The 14,605-nt window shown below is 48.9% G+C and overlaps 1 protein-coding gene across 1 annotated transcript; it reads left to right on the top strand.

Annotated features, from left to right (window-relative positions):
* Positions 1 to 8,522: 8,522 nt before the first annotated feature.
* Positions 8,523 to 9,251, top strand: F5891DRAFT_924561 (uncharacterized protein; the record flags this gene model as incomplete). Its single annotated transcript, XM_041373849.1, has 1 exon — positions 8,523 to 9,251. A coding segment is annotated over one exon (729 nt), but the record flags the coding sequence as incomplete, so codon positions are not given.
* Positions 9,252 to 14,605: the final 5,354 nt, after the last annotated feature.

Raw genomic sequence — 14,605 nt, 5'->3', positions numbered from 1 at the left:
AGCAACAGTATAGCTTCCAGGAGAGTTGTACCATCCGAGTAAATGCCTGCCCCGGTAGAGATGGACAGTTGACATGGCGGAGAGCGCTTCTTCTCCGCCGAAGAACCCCATGACACCAGAGGTATCAAGGGTGAAGGACGTCTTCTTAAGTGGTAAATTGATGGACATTATGGAACACTTGGGTGTTGCGTTTGTTGCACTGTATCGCCTAGAATTCCTCCAATCTTATATGTACCACACCTGCACAGCTCCCAGTGATGCCTTCAAAATTAACTTGGCCTACGACTCACGCGAACCCAATCGGAAATCTGCTTGATATATATACGTTTGTTTGCATTTCAATGATTGTCTGGCCTCAAGGCCTCATTGGCCTTAGGCCCGTCCAAATAATTTAAATGATCCAAGAGAAAGCACTGTATGCTTTTCGTTGACTTTTCCGGCCGTTTCCCTGGCCTCTCTTACAGAAGAAACGACTGACTTCGCCTGCCACTATCCGTAGGCTCAGATATTGTAGAATAAAATGGAATATAAGAAAAAGAGACTAATAGATGAATTAGGGCGGCGACGCCGCTGTTCATTTGGATTGAATTTGCAAAGAGGTGTTGTCCCTCGAGATAGCCAGTGCAAGTGGGCGCCCAGAGCGCCAATACTAAATATGGATTTGTATCGCAGGCGACCGATGCAAGATTTTGCTGCAACTGCAGGGATGCATCATTGCATGATCACCAATACATCATCAGTACCGCGGCAGGCCCACCAGCTTTTTTTGAGTGCAGAGAACTATTTACAACTCTCAACATTTCCCACTCCTCCTCTCAGCGCCAAATGCAGCCTACATACTCATAAAATGGCAGATAGTTTTCAGTTCTAACTATATCCTAGGAGCACAGGGCCGGCCGCTCATTCAGAATCGCATCAAGGGTCCGATGCAGTCATCCTGTTTGATGCATCACTATGACGCGAACCTGTGCCAGTCTAGTCCCTGTGGCCTCTCCCATTAATATCACACACAGGGACAACGCCAACGCCGATTAAGGCGTGGAATACCATGCAATTTGACACCAGGATGTGTGATAGGCATGTAAATATGTACTAGACGACAGCAATACGAGGTAGAACTACACACCAGTATGAATCCTCTGCTCGAGCGGCACTTTCGTCTTCACGACGTGCGCAGCACAGTCGAGTGCCCAGGCTGCCTTCGTACAGTCCATGAAACCACCTTTCTTCAGATCTCCAAACATATACCTGTAAAAAGCTTCGACGACGTGTTTTGCGACAGCATCGTCGACCTCCCACAGCGTGGTGGATCACTTCGTCGGGCGTCTCCTCATCGCCTGCAGCAGTATGACAAGCTGATAAGAATGCGAATTCGGCTTGCGGAATATGTCTTTCTATGACATCGAGCAGTGTCAGATTCATCTTTCATGACGAAATGCGAATCGTAAGGCTGCGTAGGATCCTGCTTCCCATGACAAGTAAGGTGCACCCATGTGTTCTACTGCAAAACTGAGAGTGCACCTGCTTGTGTGGCTGCGCCGCCAGAAATAGTGGTGCGGTTGGCCGTCGCAGGGACGAGCTTATGGACAAGCTCAAGCTCGCTGTCGACAGCTAAAAGTGCCTTGCCTTTCCCTGCACCGTGACCCGTTTGACCCTGTCCGATCGCCACAAAGGACGGAGGCATGCGCTTCTTCATCAACTGTCTAGATCTGATCAGAGCCGAAAGTGTCGGCGTGTAAGAGCAAACGTAGAGATCCTCCAGGCATGGCTCCTTCCCAGAACGATCCACCTTTGTTTGAAATGGATGAGCTGCAGTCGGACACAGCCAGATTCGAGAGCGGCGCTTTAGTTTGAGAACGTGCTCCAGTACGTCGACGATGGGTAGCATGATCTAGTCCCATAATTTCCGCAAGAGCACTATGAGATCCGTCCTCGACTCCCCTGGGTTCATCCGAGACGAATGTCGTATTGCCCTGATGAAGCTATCCTTGAGAATCTTCAGTTCTGCGAGAGCGATGGACGGTAAAGGAACATGATGGAGGGTCTCCTGACATTGGGACAATGATGGCGCTGCACAAGCATTGACACGCAATAAGGATGATGACCGGGCCCGTATGGCACATGAGGCTGCATCTACAGGAAGTGACCGTGCATCACAAAAGGCGGTTGCAGCCTCACACTGCGAGGTGAACGATGATTGTGTCATCACGTGGCTGTCAAAATGTTCAAAGCACGTACGCTTCTAGGGCAGATTCATGTTCACAAACTTCTGCTTGGCGAGCCCACTCAATAACCTCCATGATGCGTTCCGGAAATCCTCGAGTAGGATGTCTTGATACAAGTCTGAAGTTCTCTATAGCGAGCGACGAATCAGCAGGGTCATGTAGAATCTGGTAACGAGGCTTCCTGTAGTCTGAAATATGAGTAGTATCTGTCTGGCTATGGTAAATCCAAAGCCTTTAATGGTTGTTTGCAGAGTGATGGCCTCCTCGACATCTTCATTCTTCTGAGTTTGCGTGAAACGAGAGCAGAGTATTGAGCTCAGATTGATAAGAGTTGCATGGCGCCCTGGATAGTCAAGCCGCTTTAACCGAAGGGATTCGCGGAACAAATCGATGGCCTCGTTGAGACCCTCGCTACTGGTATTGAGCGTGAGGGCAAGGTTGTTAAGCGTGGTGTCATGATGTGGATGCCCAGGTGGGCGCAACGTCAGTGCCTCGCAATAGAGGCTGATAGCTCAGGTGATGTCATCAATGTCGCCGCGTCTGTTGAAACAGGCGATGAGGGCCCACCCTAGGTCGTTTATTGAGGAATCACGATATTTGCGCCCAACAGGGCGCAGGCGCAGTGCTTCTTCGTGCAGATAGATGGCCTCATTGAGGTCATTAAGTTTGTCTTGATGATTGTAGCGGGACACAAGTGAGACGGCCAAGTTGTCCAGGTAGTCAGCATGGACAGCATGTCCCTCGGGGCACAGAGACACAGCTTCACGACAAAGCTGTATGCTCGTGTCAAGGTCATCGATGTTGCCGTGCTGATTAAAACATCCTTCAACTGCGTGCGCAAGCATGTCGAGGGCGCTGGAACGGAGTTGATGGCCCAGAGGACAGAGCTCGAGGACGACTCTTCGAAGATGGATGCCTTCGGATGCGTCTGTTGGAAGATTGTTGCATCCACCAATCACATAATCAACACCATTTTCCCCTGCTGCGATGCTACGAAGGTGTGTGCCCTATGGACAGAGAGGCAGTAGTTCATGATAGAGTTGGGCGGCTTCGCGGACGTCGGCAGCAGTACTTTTCTTATTGTGGCGCCAAGTCAGCGCTCCGGTGAGATTATATAGAGATAATGGATGATATGGATGGGGCTGCGGACGCAATGCAAGGACGTCGCGGAAGAGGGAAGTGATGGCATCGACGTCTTGAAGATCATTTCGGATGTAGCCTTTGAGGCGGGCCCACGCAAGATTGGTGAGAGCCGTTGCATGGTCTGGATGGCTGACCGGACACTGGTCCAGAACCAACTGAAAATGCTTTACAGCGTCGTTCAGGTGAGAAACTGTCTTGCTCGTCACGTATGCGGCAAATTGTATGTGGCCCGCATCTGTGTCTCGAGCAATCTCGCAGTCTAAGAGGGACTGCAGTTTGCGTTCTGTCAGCAAAATCCAACAGAACAGATACCAGCGTCACTCACATCGAACAGTGCGTCGTCCTGATAGTTGCAAACATGTACAATGGTGGCCTTCAGCTTGAGAGAAGGGTGGACACCACCCACGGGTGGGAAGAATAAATCTACGAGACGTTAGTTTATGTGTATGAACGAGAAGCGAATCACTCACCAAATGGCTCATCTCCATGATCGAGTAGCCCATTCCGCGACATTTGAAGGCCTCCAACGACCTCACCACCGCCTAGCATCCGACCAAGCTCACAGGATGCCCTGATCTCCACTGACAACGCAGGTAAGGAGTGTGATGATCTATAGACAGATAATCAGTTCTTGCATTGCGTCAGAAAATCTGCATGGGGTTTACAAAGTCATAGTATTCCCCCACGCTACAGATTTATTAGATGATGAGACACTGATGGCTGATTTCCGGCGCCTCTGGGAGTCGACTTTGACGGATATGTAGATGCCAGCGGGAATGTGCTTGGAAGGAACTTGAATATTCTTTCCGTTGATGACTGTAGATAGAGTGTGAGGATGATAGAACAGATGCGAAGGCAATATGGAGGAACTCGCCTTCAAGTCTGATATTTCGGCTTTCTGAGCTATCAGGCATAATGGTGCGATGGAGTTATGGACGGAATCTGTGAGAAGGGAAGACGGGGGTAAGGATATGGGGACTGGGTAGAGTTCAGCTGAGAGAGAGGTTGAGGGTTCAGTTCATACTACACGTGTATTACCATGTTGTCTAGGGCTGCTCGGCACGATATAGACCCTGGTATAATTGCACTAAGTGCTGATAATGGAGATCACCGACCAGGATTAGCGGAAGAATTTAATGTAGACAACGTCGTGACCGGTCTTCAGCGAAAGTGGCCAGCCTAGGTCGAAGGGGGCGAGTCTCAGAGTGATTGGACTTGTATGGTACTACTCAGTCAGCACACCAAGGCCAGATGTAGAATCGAGTGTATTTCGTATAGTAATGCGCACAATGTGAAAACCACTGGAAACAGCACGCTAAGAAGAACCGAATGATTCTATACGACTCGTCCGATTGAGCCGATAGTGCCATGGGGGGAGGGATGATCTTGCCTGGCCAGAGAACTAAGAAAATATTGTCAACATGAAAAGCAAGGATGCAACCAATTGTGTGCTTATTCGGTGAAGGGCAATTGACGAATGTTCAGGAAGCTTTGACCGCTGCCGGCTTGAAGGTGAGGGGAATATATTAATTGGGTTTAATTTTATTTATACTAAGCTAATGGGTCGCGTGATTACTAGCGTCGTTGCGAGCGACGTGTTCTGTTTGAGTCTGACTCAAATATCTTCCGCTCTCAGCGGGTGTGCTCGGCGTTTGATCATGTTTGCCATGGTCAGTGCGCCTTTCACGTTGTCCTCGAAGATTGGACCAATCTTTATTTCAGGCTCCGTCCTCCTATGGTGGAGCTATGCTTACTTAGCGGGCGACTCCGTGTTAGATTGAGTTTGCCCTCTTTCTAACTCTTCCCGTCGCCTCGCTTGGTGAGCTCGACTAATGTTTTTGAGTGAAAGCTCTTTCTAACTCTTACCGTCGCCTCGCTAGCTAGTTTCGGATCATCATATAAATAACTTCGTTATCATCAGAATAAATCTTCATGTCTGAAAATGGACAAACCTCAGAAACTCTTGCATCGTCTGGAGCGCCCCAATCGTTCTCAGAACCTATCTCTGATCTCTCCTGCGTTGAACAATGCAGCGAGCTCATTAACCAATATCGACTTGGTCAAAAGGGGAAGGCCTATACTATCCTCACCCTCCAAGAAGTTCTCGCTAACTCACCGGCTGTCCGAAGTGGACGAAACCTTAATGAAGCCCTTGATGTCTTCATCGGAATGCTCGATGACATCGATGCGTCAAAGCGAGGAGCTGAAGATCGAGGACAAAGACATTTTGAGGGAAGGCAGCAAGAAGAGGAAACTGAGCGAGAGAATAGGGGGTCTACCGGTGTCGAAGAAACCGAAGATGGAGGTAAACGGTCTAGAGATGGCTCAGAATTCGAAGAGGATGACTCACCACCCTCAAAACGAGCCAAAGTCGTCGACGTCACCAAATTTCCCTGGGCACAAAGGAGAACCGAAGCACTTGCCTCTCTCCCTTCGGATATCAGAGAAACCTACAAGCAACTTGAAAACTTCTCTGTCGACCCTAAAGGCGTCGTCACCAATATCTTATCCACACCGGGATGTCCACCATTTCCACCCGGTGAATGGCTCAATATCGTGCGGTGGAAATACGTCGACCTCGGAAAAGTCCTCGACTCTGCCCATACTACAGAACTCGACCCAAAACAAACCCACGTCATTGATGACGAGATTGAACTTGCCCTCCGAGTCTCAAAGTCTTCGGGAGGAATCAAAACGTCTTCGGACCATAACATCGCCTTCTCAATGTATATCGAAGCCGTTGCGTTTGTCTTCCCGCAACGAAGGGACGAGTTCATCCAATATCACACCTATCTTAGCAGGCTCTTCCATGCCATGGAAGTCAGATTACATTCTCGAGTCATCGAATTCGATCGATCCGTCAGAAATCAGGTGGCCATGCAAAGAAACTTACGCCTCACTGATCATTCCCAATTCGAACATCTTCGAACCACTTTCCTCACCTCCTTTGGCGTTGGTTCCAATACCACCTCATCCGCATCCGGTTCCGGGGGAAGAACGAATCGGAGGGACGGATATAGCGGAAGGGATGATCCCTGCCATAAATGGAATAGAGGAACCTGTCAGAAATCAGACAGCGAGTGTAGGTTCTCGCACTGCTGTGATCGACGAGGATGTCGGGGAGCTCACCGGAAGTCGGAGTGCCCAAACAAAGGGCCTTCTAAATGAAGATATTGCGTGTGGTCAACGTTTTCGGCGCAAAGGAGTTTGGGGATCTGGAATGTCTGCATATAGCCGAACGGCTCTTTGGACGGAGTCTGCCTCTCCAATGCCTCGTCCTCCGCCTCACGAATTCTTGAATCTTGGCGCAACAAACACCATCGAGTCGCATCCTTCATTATTCGAAGTTTCGACTCCCATCAAAGTTGATGTTTTTGAGTCTTTGTTAGCTGATCATCCGAATCCGGATTTTGTTCACTCTGTTTGTGTTGGTCTTCGCGAAGGCTTTTGGCCTTTCGCTGACACCCATCCTCATGAATGGCCACTCATTTTCGACAACTCGGATCGTCCTCCCAAATCTGACGCGGAAACTGAGTTTTTACGTGAGCAAATTGAAAAGGAGGTTGATGTTGGTCGCTACTCTCAAGCTTTCGGACCAGATCTGCTTCCCGGCATGTACAGTATGCCCATCCATGCTGTACCTAAACCGGGAACAAACAAGCATCGGCTGGTAACCGATCATAGCGCGGGGAAGAATGCTCTTAACTCAATGATTTCTCACAACGACATCGCTGGAGTCACCCTCGACAACGTCCATGATTTAGCAAATGGACTGCGGGCCTTTAGGCGATCGCGTCCACATGCTAAGTTGATTCTTTGGAAAGCTGATGTTTCGGAAGCCTACCGTCACATGCCTATGCACCCCTTATGGCAAATCAAGCAAATCGTCAGTTTCCAGGGTCGTCGCTACGTTGACAGAAGGAACGTCTTTGGAGGTAGAGCCTCGCAGAGAATCTATCATGCTTTCATGTCGCTTGTCATATGGATAGCAATTTTCAAGGTCCTCATCCATTTCCTCTATATCTACGTCGACGATTCATTCTCTTTCGAGGACAAACGGAGTATGGAGTTCTATCCACCATATAACAAGCTCCTACCAGGGAATATGGTCAAGTTACTTCGTTTATGGGACGCTATTGGGGTACCTCATGAGGAGAGAAAGCAAATTTTTGGGCTCGAGCTACCTATTATTGGCTTCGATGTGGACCCTAACCTGATGCGAGCGCGCATGTCGGACGCATCTCGCTCTCAGCTCATTCAAGAGCTTATCGACTTTGCTCAGAAGGGTTCTCGCAGGTCTTTGCGAGATTTTCAGCGTTTGGCAGGATGGCTAAACTGGGCTCTAAACGTGTACCCACTCCTTCGTCCGGGACTTTCGGCTCTTTACGCCAAAACCGCAGGGAAGCTTGTATCAAAGGCCCTGCTGTGGGTTAATCGTGACGTCGTTAGAGAGCTTCACTGGGTTATAGGTCACCTTCGGTCGGCTGAGGGAGTGTTCTTCTTTAAGTCCGTCTCTTGGAACTTTACACAGCTTCAGGACGACGTTCTGAAGGTTTATACGGATGCGTCGGGTGATGGACTCGCGTTTTGGTTCCCAACTCTGAACCTTGGCTTTCAGTCTCCACTTCCCAGTTCGGCACCAACCGGCACAATCTTTTTCTTCGAAGCTTTGGCCGTAACCGCTGCAATACTTGATTCCATCAAACGTCGACGTTCTCATCAGAGAATTGCGGTGTTCACTGACAATCTCAATTCCGTATCCATGTTCAACTCTCTTTCGGCTCTCCCGCCATACAACTGGCTTCTTATGATGTCGGTAGACGCTATTCTGGATGCTCAAGTGGACTTTCGGGTATTCTTTGTGCCGGGAGTTGAGAATGTGGTCGCGGACCACTTATCTCAATGGAAAAATTGCGAAGCTAAGTCGGTTTCGCCAGGCCTTGCCATTCATCCTTTCACACCCCCTTGGAATGCGCTGGGGGTAGCGCAAAAATGAACCCTGGGTCAGTACGGGCCAGACAACCTCAGCGGGATGTCTGGTCCTTCGAGCGTCTCATTCATGAGCGTTCGATCTTGTTGGGATTAGCTCTCGACAATAGTACCTTTCGTGTCTATTCGTCTCATTTGAATTCGTATCTCGCCTTCTGTGAACACCACCGCCTACCAGTAGACCCTACGCCTGATACTCTGTCCTACTACGTGACATATATGTCACATCATATCCAGCCTCGCTCGGTTGGAGCTTACTTGTCCGGTATCGTCAACAATCTGGAACCCCATTATCCTCACGTCCGTCAGGCTCGTAACTCTCTTCTTGTCACGCGTACTTTACGAGGCGCTTTACGCACACTAGGACGTCCGATGCTTCGCAAGGAACCAATCCTGCGAAATGATTTGGAGCGAGTGTTGCTAGAGTTGGCTCATCCTTTGTCACACGACGATCTCTTATGGATAACTCAACTTCACTGCGGTTTTTACGGTCTCCTACGTTTAGGAGAATTAGTGGTTCCTGACGAAATTGCTTCGCGGGACTTCACGAAGATATCACTGCGGACCTCAGTATCCATTTCCCTTAACGACTTCTCTTTTCGGATTCAGCGTGACAAAACCGACTCGCGGTACGAAGGGAATCGTGTGGTCGTTCAGCGTTCATTCGTTGGGTCTGACCCATTTGTTCTCTTTACGTGGTACCTTCTCTCACGCGACTCTCGTTTTCCTTTGCACCCATACCTTTGGGTGAGATGGAACGGCAAATCACCGACTCGTTCGTGGTTTGTACGAAAAATGCGGGCATTCTTTCCAAAAAATGTCTGTGGGCACTCTATGCGCGCAGGGGGTGCTACATCTCTTGCAGCAGCGGGTGTATCTCCTGATCGTATCCGTGCGATTGGGCGATGGCGTTCTGACACTTGGGAGTGTTATGTACGCAAAAATTCGACGCTACTTCAAGCGTTACTTTTTCACGGTCGTTCAATTCACGACCCTCCATTTGGTTCTGCATGAGCTTGTTTTGTGTGCGTGATCTATGTATTTTTATTTATCTTACTTTATTTTTTATTTTATTTTTCCCTCCCTTTCCCTCCCATTTTTAATAGCCAAATAGTGTTCATCCCTTCAGTTTTCGTGTTTTGAAGCTGTGCTGCCGTTTTGAGCTGTATTTCGGTTTTACGCCGTTTTTCCCACGTCGTATTTCTAGTTAACAATTGCAGCTGGTCCCTCTATGCGTTGAGGGACCATTTTGGCTATACCGGCGGACGTGCGCCCCCATAAATCGTGCGAGACCCATTAGTTGCATTTTGACCGAGGGTGTTGCTCATGTGACGCAACTGCCACCGACATCAACGACTCAACGTTTTGAAACACCGTCACTGAGCTCGTTCCTTTCCTTTACATAAAAGGCATGTCTGGATCTGATGAAAGACCAGCGCCAAGATTGCATTGTTTGAATGGACTGGCCATGGATACCTCAAAGGAACAAGTCCGTGCCACTGATCCACAATATTGGAATGACCTCGTTCGTCAACGCGTAACATCTGGTATGGTAGCCGTGGTCGTCAGCATATCGAGTTGATCCGTTCCCTCATACTTACAAACTCCCAAGGGATTTCAAGCTACTTGGAACGAGCGCGCATCACTATCGAACATGATAGAGATTGCAGTTGGCATGAAGGTTAAGGCAACCTTCAACGTCGAAACAGATCTGGACATTGCAAATGAGGCAAGAGAATTACCCAATGTGTCGCACATATGTATTTCAGTTGAACTCGGAGTAAGTCAGAGAGCGAAAAGGAGGCTGTTACAGCTGTTTGGCTCTTTCGCACGATCGTATTGTTGTGGAGACCTTGTACATGTGAGCAGCCTACTCCACCGCTTCCTTGACCCTCTAAACGCCAGATGCTAGCACGCACACACGAAATGGCAAATAGCTTTCTATATCACAGGAGCACATGACCGGCCGCTCATTCAGAATCGCATCACGGGTCCGATACAATTGTCCTGTTTGATGGCATCATCATGACACGAACGTATGCCGGTGTATTCCCTGATAGAGCTGTTTAATCTAGTTCCGTGGACCTCTCCCATTAATGTACACAGGAACAACGCCAAGGCCGATTCAGGCGTGGAAGTCATGCAATTTGATATCAGGATGTGATGGGCGTTTCGTACCTCCCCCCAGTTTCATAGCGCTTCTTCGCTTGACCTGATTTATCATATATCGGGTCTGGTCATGTCTACGTCACCTCCATCCCTGCCCAGCGCCCTCCACAATGAGATAGTACAGGCTGAGGACATCAAATCAGACGAATCGTCCGACCAGGACGCGAACAAGATTGCTATCTTATCCATCAGCAATGATGAACCGCTCGTGACGAGAAGGGAGTTGTGGAGCTATTACCGTGAGTTCTGGTACACATGGATCGTCCCTTATCATTCTCCGACAAAGCTCAACGCCAGTGTACTGTAATGGTGACAATGTGAGTCGGTCGAATATTATTGGGCTCGCTCTGCTTATCTATGCTTCACACAACCAGGGTGTCGGTCCTCTGGGCTATACACAAACTCTGTTCCAGGGGCTTGCCACAGCAGCAGGATATGATCCTGTCGCAGGCCCCGGCTCGTCATGTCTTGCAACAACTGCTTCTGGCCAATGTGTGGTTCCCTGGGGTAGCGGCACAAAGTCAGTTTCTAGTGTGGTGCTGATCGCGAATGGCATCAGTTTCGCCATAATGACAGCCATATTCACTACCATCGGTTCTGCCGCCGACTACGGCACGTTCGGACGGTGGTTACTGTTTGCTGTCACAGTGATATGCTGGGTTGCACAGTATGCCTGTATGGCCCTTACCAGTGCGTTTCCGGGCATCTTGTGTTTCCCGCGATGTCTGATCGTTTTGTGCAGCGCCGAACCGATGGGTCCTTGCGATGGTTCTTTACATCATCGGTTTCGTATCATACGGCGCAACTCTTGTTTTCTTTGTCGCTCTATTCCCTCGCCTCGCGCGTAATACCCCACATGCACGCCAATTGAGAGAGAAGTTTGAAAACGGCGAGATTCCCACTGAAGTTTACGAGCAAGAGGAATCTCTGGAAAAGAATAGGATCAGTAATATTTCCACCGTGCGCTGTAGGGGCTGTGTCTTTTGTTGTCGGAAGCTAACGATCGTTCGATATAGGCTCATAGTAATGTCGGGTATGTAGTTACCTTATTACTGAACTTAACGCTTTTGTTGCCGATGATGAACAACCCGAAGGTGGACAATTATGTCCTCGTGCTGTAAGCTTTTTTTCAATCAAATATCTGAGATGCTGTATTGATTGACGTGTAGTGTCAACACGTACTGGGTGGTACTTGGTATCTGGTGGTGTGAGTATATTGTAGCTCGTCTTTAGTAGGCTTCCTGCTGAAAACCCTCCAGTTATCCTCCAGGAGCCTAGGCCAGGCCCTAGTTTACCTGAAGGCGAACACTACACGACGATTGGGTGGAAGCAGGTGAGTATTTAATAAAATATTCCTGAGAAATCGACTCACGCGAACATCAGATCTGGGCTGCGCTGAAGACATACAAGCATCTTCCCTACACCTTTGTGTATCTGTTCTCTTTCTTCCTTCTCGCGGATGTATGTTTGGTTGTCTGTCTCTTGAGCCATGCCTGACGTATTGGACAGGGACTGAATACCACCGGAACTCTCGTCAGCATTTGCCAGAACAACAAGTTCAGTTTCTCGTTCCTGCAAAATACGTACTTGGGCTTGTCACAGGCGATTACATCGACTATCAGTACTCTCGCCTTCTGGTACATCCAGAGATATTGGAAGATCAGCACGAAGAAGATGGTGTGTAGCGTCAGCGTTTCACGTACTCGTTTATCTGACTGTCAGCGGTACAGTTTGTGGTGACTAATGTTGTTACTATTTTGATTCCGCTGTGGGGTATGATCGGAATATGGACAGAAAAACTTGGGTCGGTGTTATTCGACTTGTTTGTTCTATCCATCGTCCCTCTAACATGTACATCAGATTCCATAATGTCTGGGAGTTCTGGTTCGTCAAGAATCTACCTTCTCTATCTTGTTTTCATATCCTTCTCAGGGCATACAACATCGTGTTCGGCCTTTTCCAGGCGCCCTATTACGCGTTCTCCCAGACGATGATGGCCGAGCTTAGTCCGCCCGGTTTTGATAACATGGTGCGTATCTTGGCTTGTCGTACTTCCTATCACATTGCGTTCGGCTTACATTGGCCAGTTCTTTGGTCTGTTCGGTCTGTCCAACCGCGCTTCTTCTATGGTAGGACCCAATGTGATACAGGCCATCATCGACAAGACGGGGAACAACTGGCAGGGGTTCCCGTTCCTGTTTGCGTTGTGCACGGCTGCTTCGATGGTGATCTGGTTCGGGGTTGATGTCACGAAGGGACGTAGGGATGCTGTGAAGTGGGCGGCTGAGCAGCGCAGCCACACACGCTAGAACGAATTATATATATGCTCTTTGTGTGGCTTCGGGCATTTCTGATATATCCATCATGTCAGGATACAACATTGGCCAAGTTCGATTCACTTCAAAGGAGCCTGGAGGCCGTCTGATCGTTAATGTTTTCAAACTGGCCTGATAATTTGGGTTATCTCGCATTCGACTTTGCGAAACCACCGCGTGGTTGACAAAGGACTAGTGCCAGCGGTCACCGAACAACCATTAATGCAAATACTTGGACTGTGGTTTCACACCAATACAAATTATGGGCATGGTTCTGCCGGCAGAACTGCTTCAAAATAGCTCTGCCCCACAGCACACCACTGACCAGCAAAGCCCGAAGTAGTTACATAAAAGGTGAATCCGAATGTTCGCACATTCACTAGCTGCTTGCCTCAACACTAAAGGGTAGATGCCGATTCTAATACATAGTACTACGAGTCACACACACAACGCTGCCGCCGCGCTCAGCTGCAACATTAACGAGACTTAAGAAAGCTGAGATTGGATCAGGCAAGTTCCGAACATTGACGAGGTGTAAAGCCATGGCGCAAGTCCAATGAGGAACTTCTGATTTGCTACCACCTCGAGAGTCGACTGCGCCGAACGCTTAACGAACCAGATGACATCTCCAAGTTTTGCATTCGTCCCCCGAAATATTTCTAAGGGTGGGAAACAGCAAGGCACTTGCGCTCACGTACCCTCGTCGGAGTCATCACATAGTTTGAAACCGACACCCGTCATCGAAAGAAAATCGGCGTACCCAGGATCGTCCGGAAGCGACAAAGGAAAACAGAAAGTTTCTGAACCGCCGGCGAAACCAGTCTACAATGAGAAGGATATATCCGTCCTTGCTGTTCTCGCATTTTCGGACTATGCCCTTTGGCTTGACTCAGATCTCAGGAGGAAAACCGAAGAGTCTCTTCAGGGCGAGGAGCAAGATGCTGGATGTATGTTTCCGTTTCTTCCGTGCGCGTATCAGGCAGGGTTTATGTGTCCACGCAGTTTTACCTCTCAGCTACCTGATGCGTCGTGCTTTTGGTAGAGAGAACTTGGGTCAAGATTATATGCCGACTGAAGCAAACGTAGTAAAGGCGATTCGGGCATACGCTGGCGACGTGCTGGAGGTTAGAATGCTTGTGTCCGCCCCATCTGCGTCTGGGTGGTACCCTTCCTGGAAGCCGGAGAGGGGTTCAGTTGGTGGTTATGAAGTACGCAGGAAGGATTGGACAACATTATTGGATAACGCGACTCGTGAATTCACTCGGGGTCAGTGGGACGACCGCACTATTTACATGGTAGGTGCATCTCTTTGGTAGAAGACCAAAATCTAACGATCGTAGGAAAACATCCCCGCACAATATCACACAATACCTGGTATCATCCGATTTGCGCAAGGGCTACTGTCTCACTCAAGTTGTCTGGTTCCAATCCAAAATGTCATACTTCCTCCGCACCACTTGGATAAAGCTGAGGACCGTCCAAAATGTAAAGGCTTCGCTCTCGTTACACTGGGTAATGCAGAGTTGTGTCGGATGTTTCTTGAATCGTGGCCTTGGACGCGGTTATTCCAACCCGAATCAGACGACTTTGATCTCGCTGAAGGTAACTTGGATACAAAGGAAGCCTCGAAGTTCGGGTTTCGCACTTTACCAAAAGCGCGCTGGGATAAATTGAACGAGGAGTATCTTGCTTACCGCCAGAAATTGATTAGCGAGCTAGCGGATGCCAACGAACCCCCAGATATCTCACCCGATTCTGATGTAC

This window comes from Suillus fuscotomentosus (assembly GCF_016647785.1).
Source record: "Suillus fuscotomentosus strain FC203 chromosome Unknown F5891scaffold_281, whole genome shotgun sequence".
NCBI lineage: Eukaryota > Fungi > Basidiomycota > Agaricomycetes > Boletales > Suillaceae > Suillus > Suillus fuscotomentosus.
The sequence above is the reverse complement of the archived record's forward strand: the minus strand, read 5'-3'. Positions and strand labels throughout refer to the sequence as shown.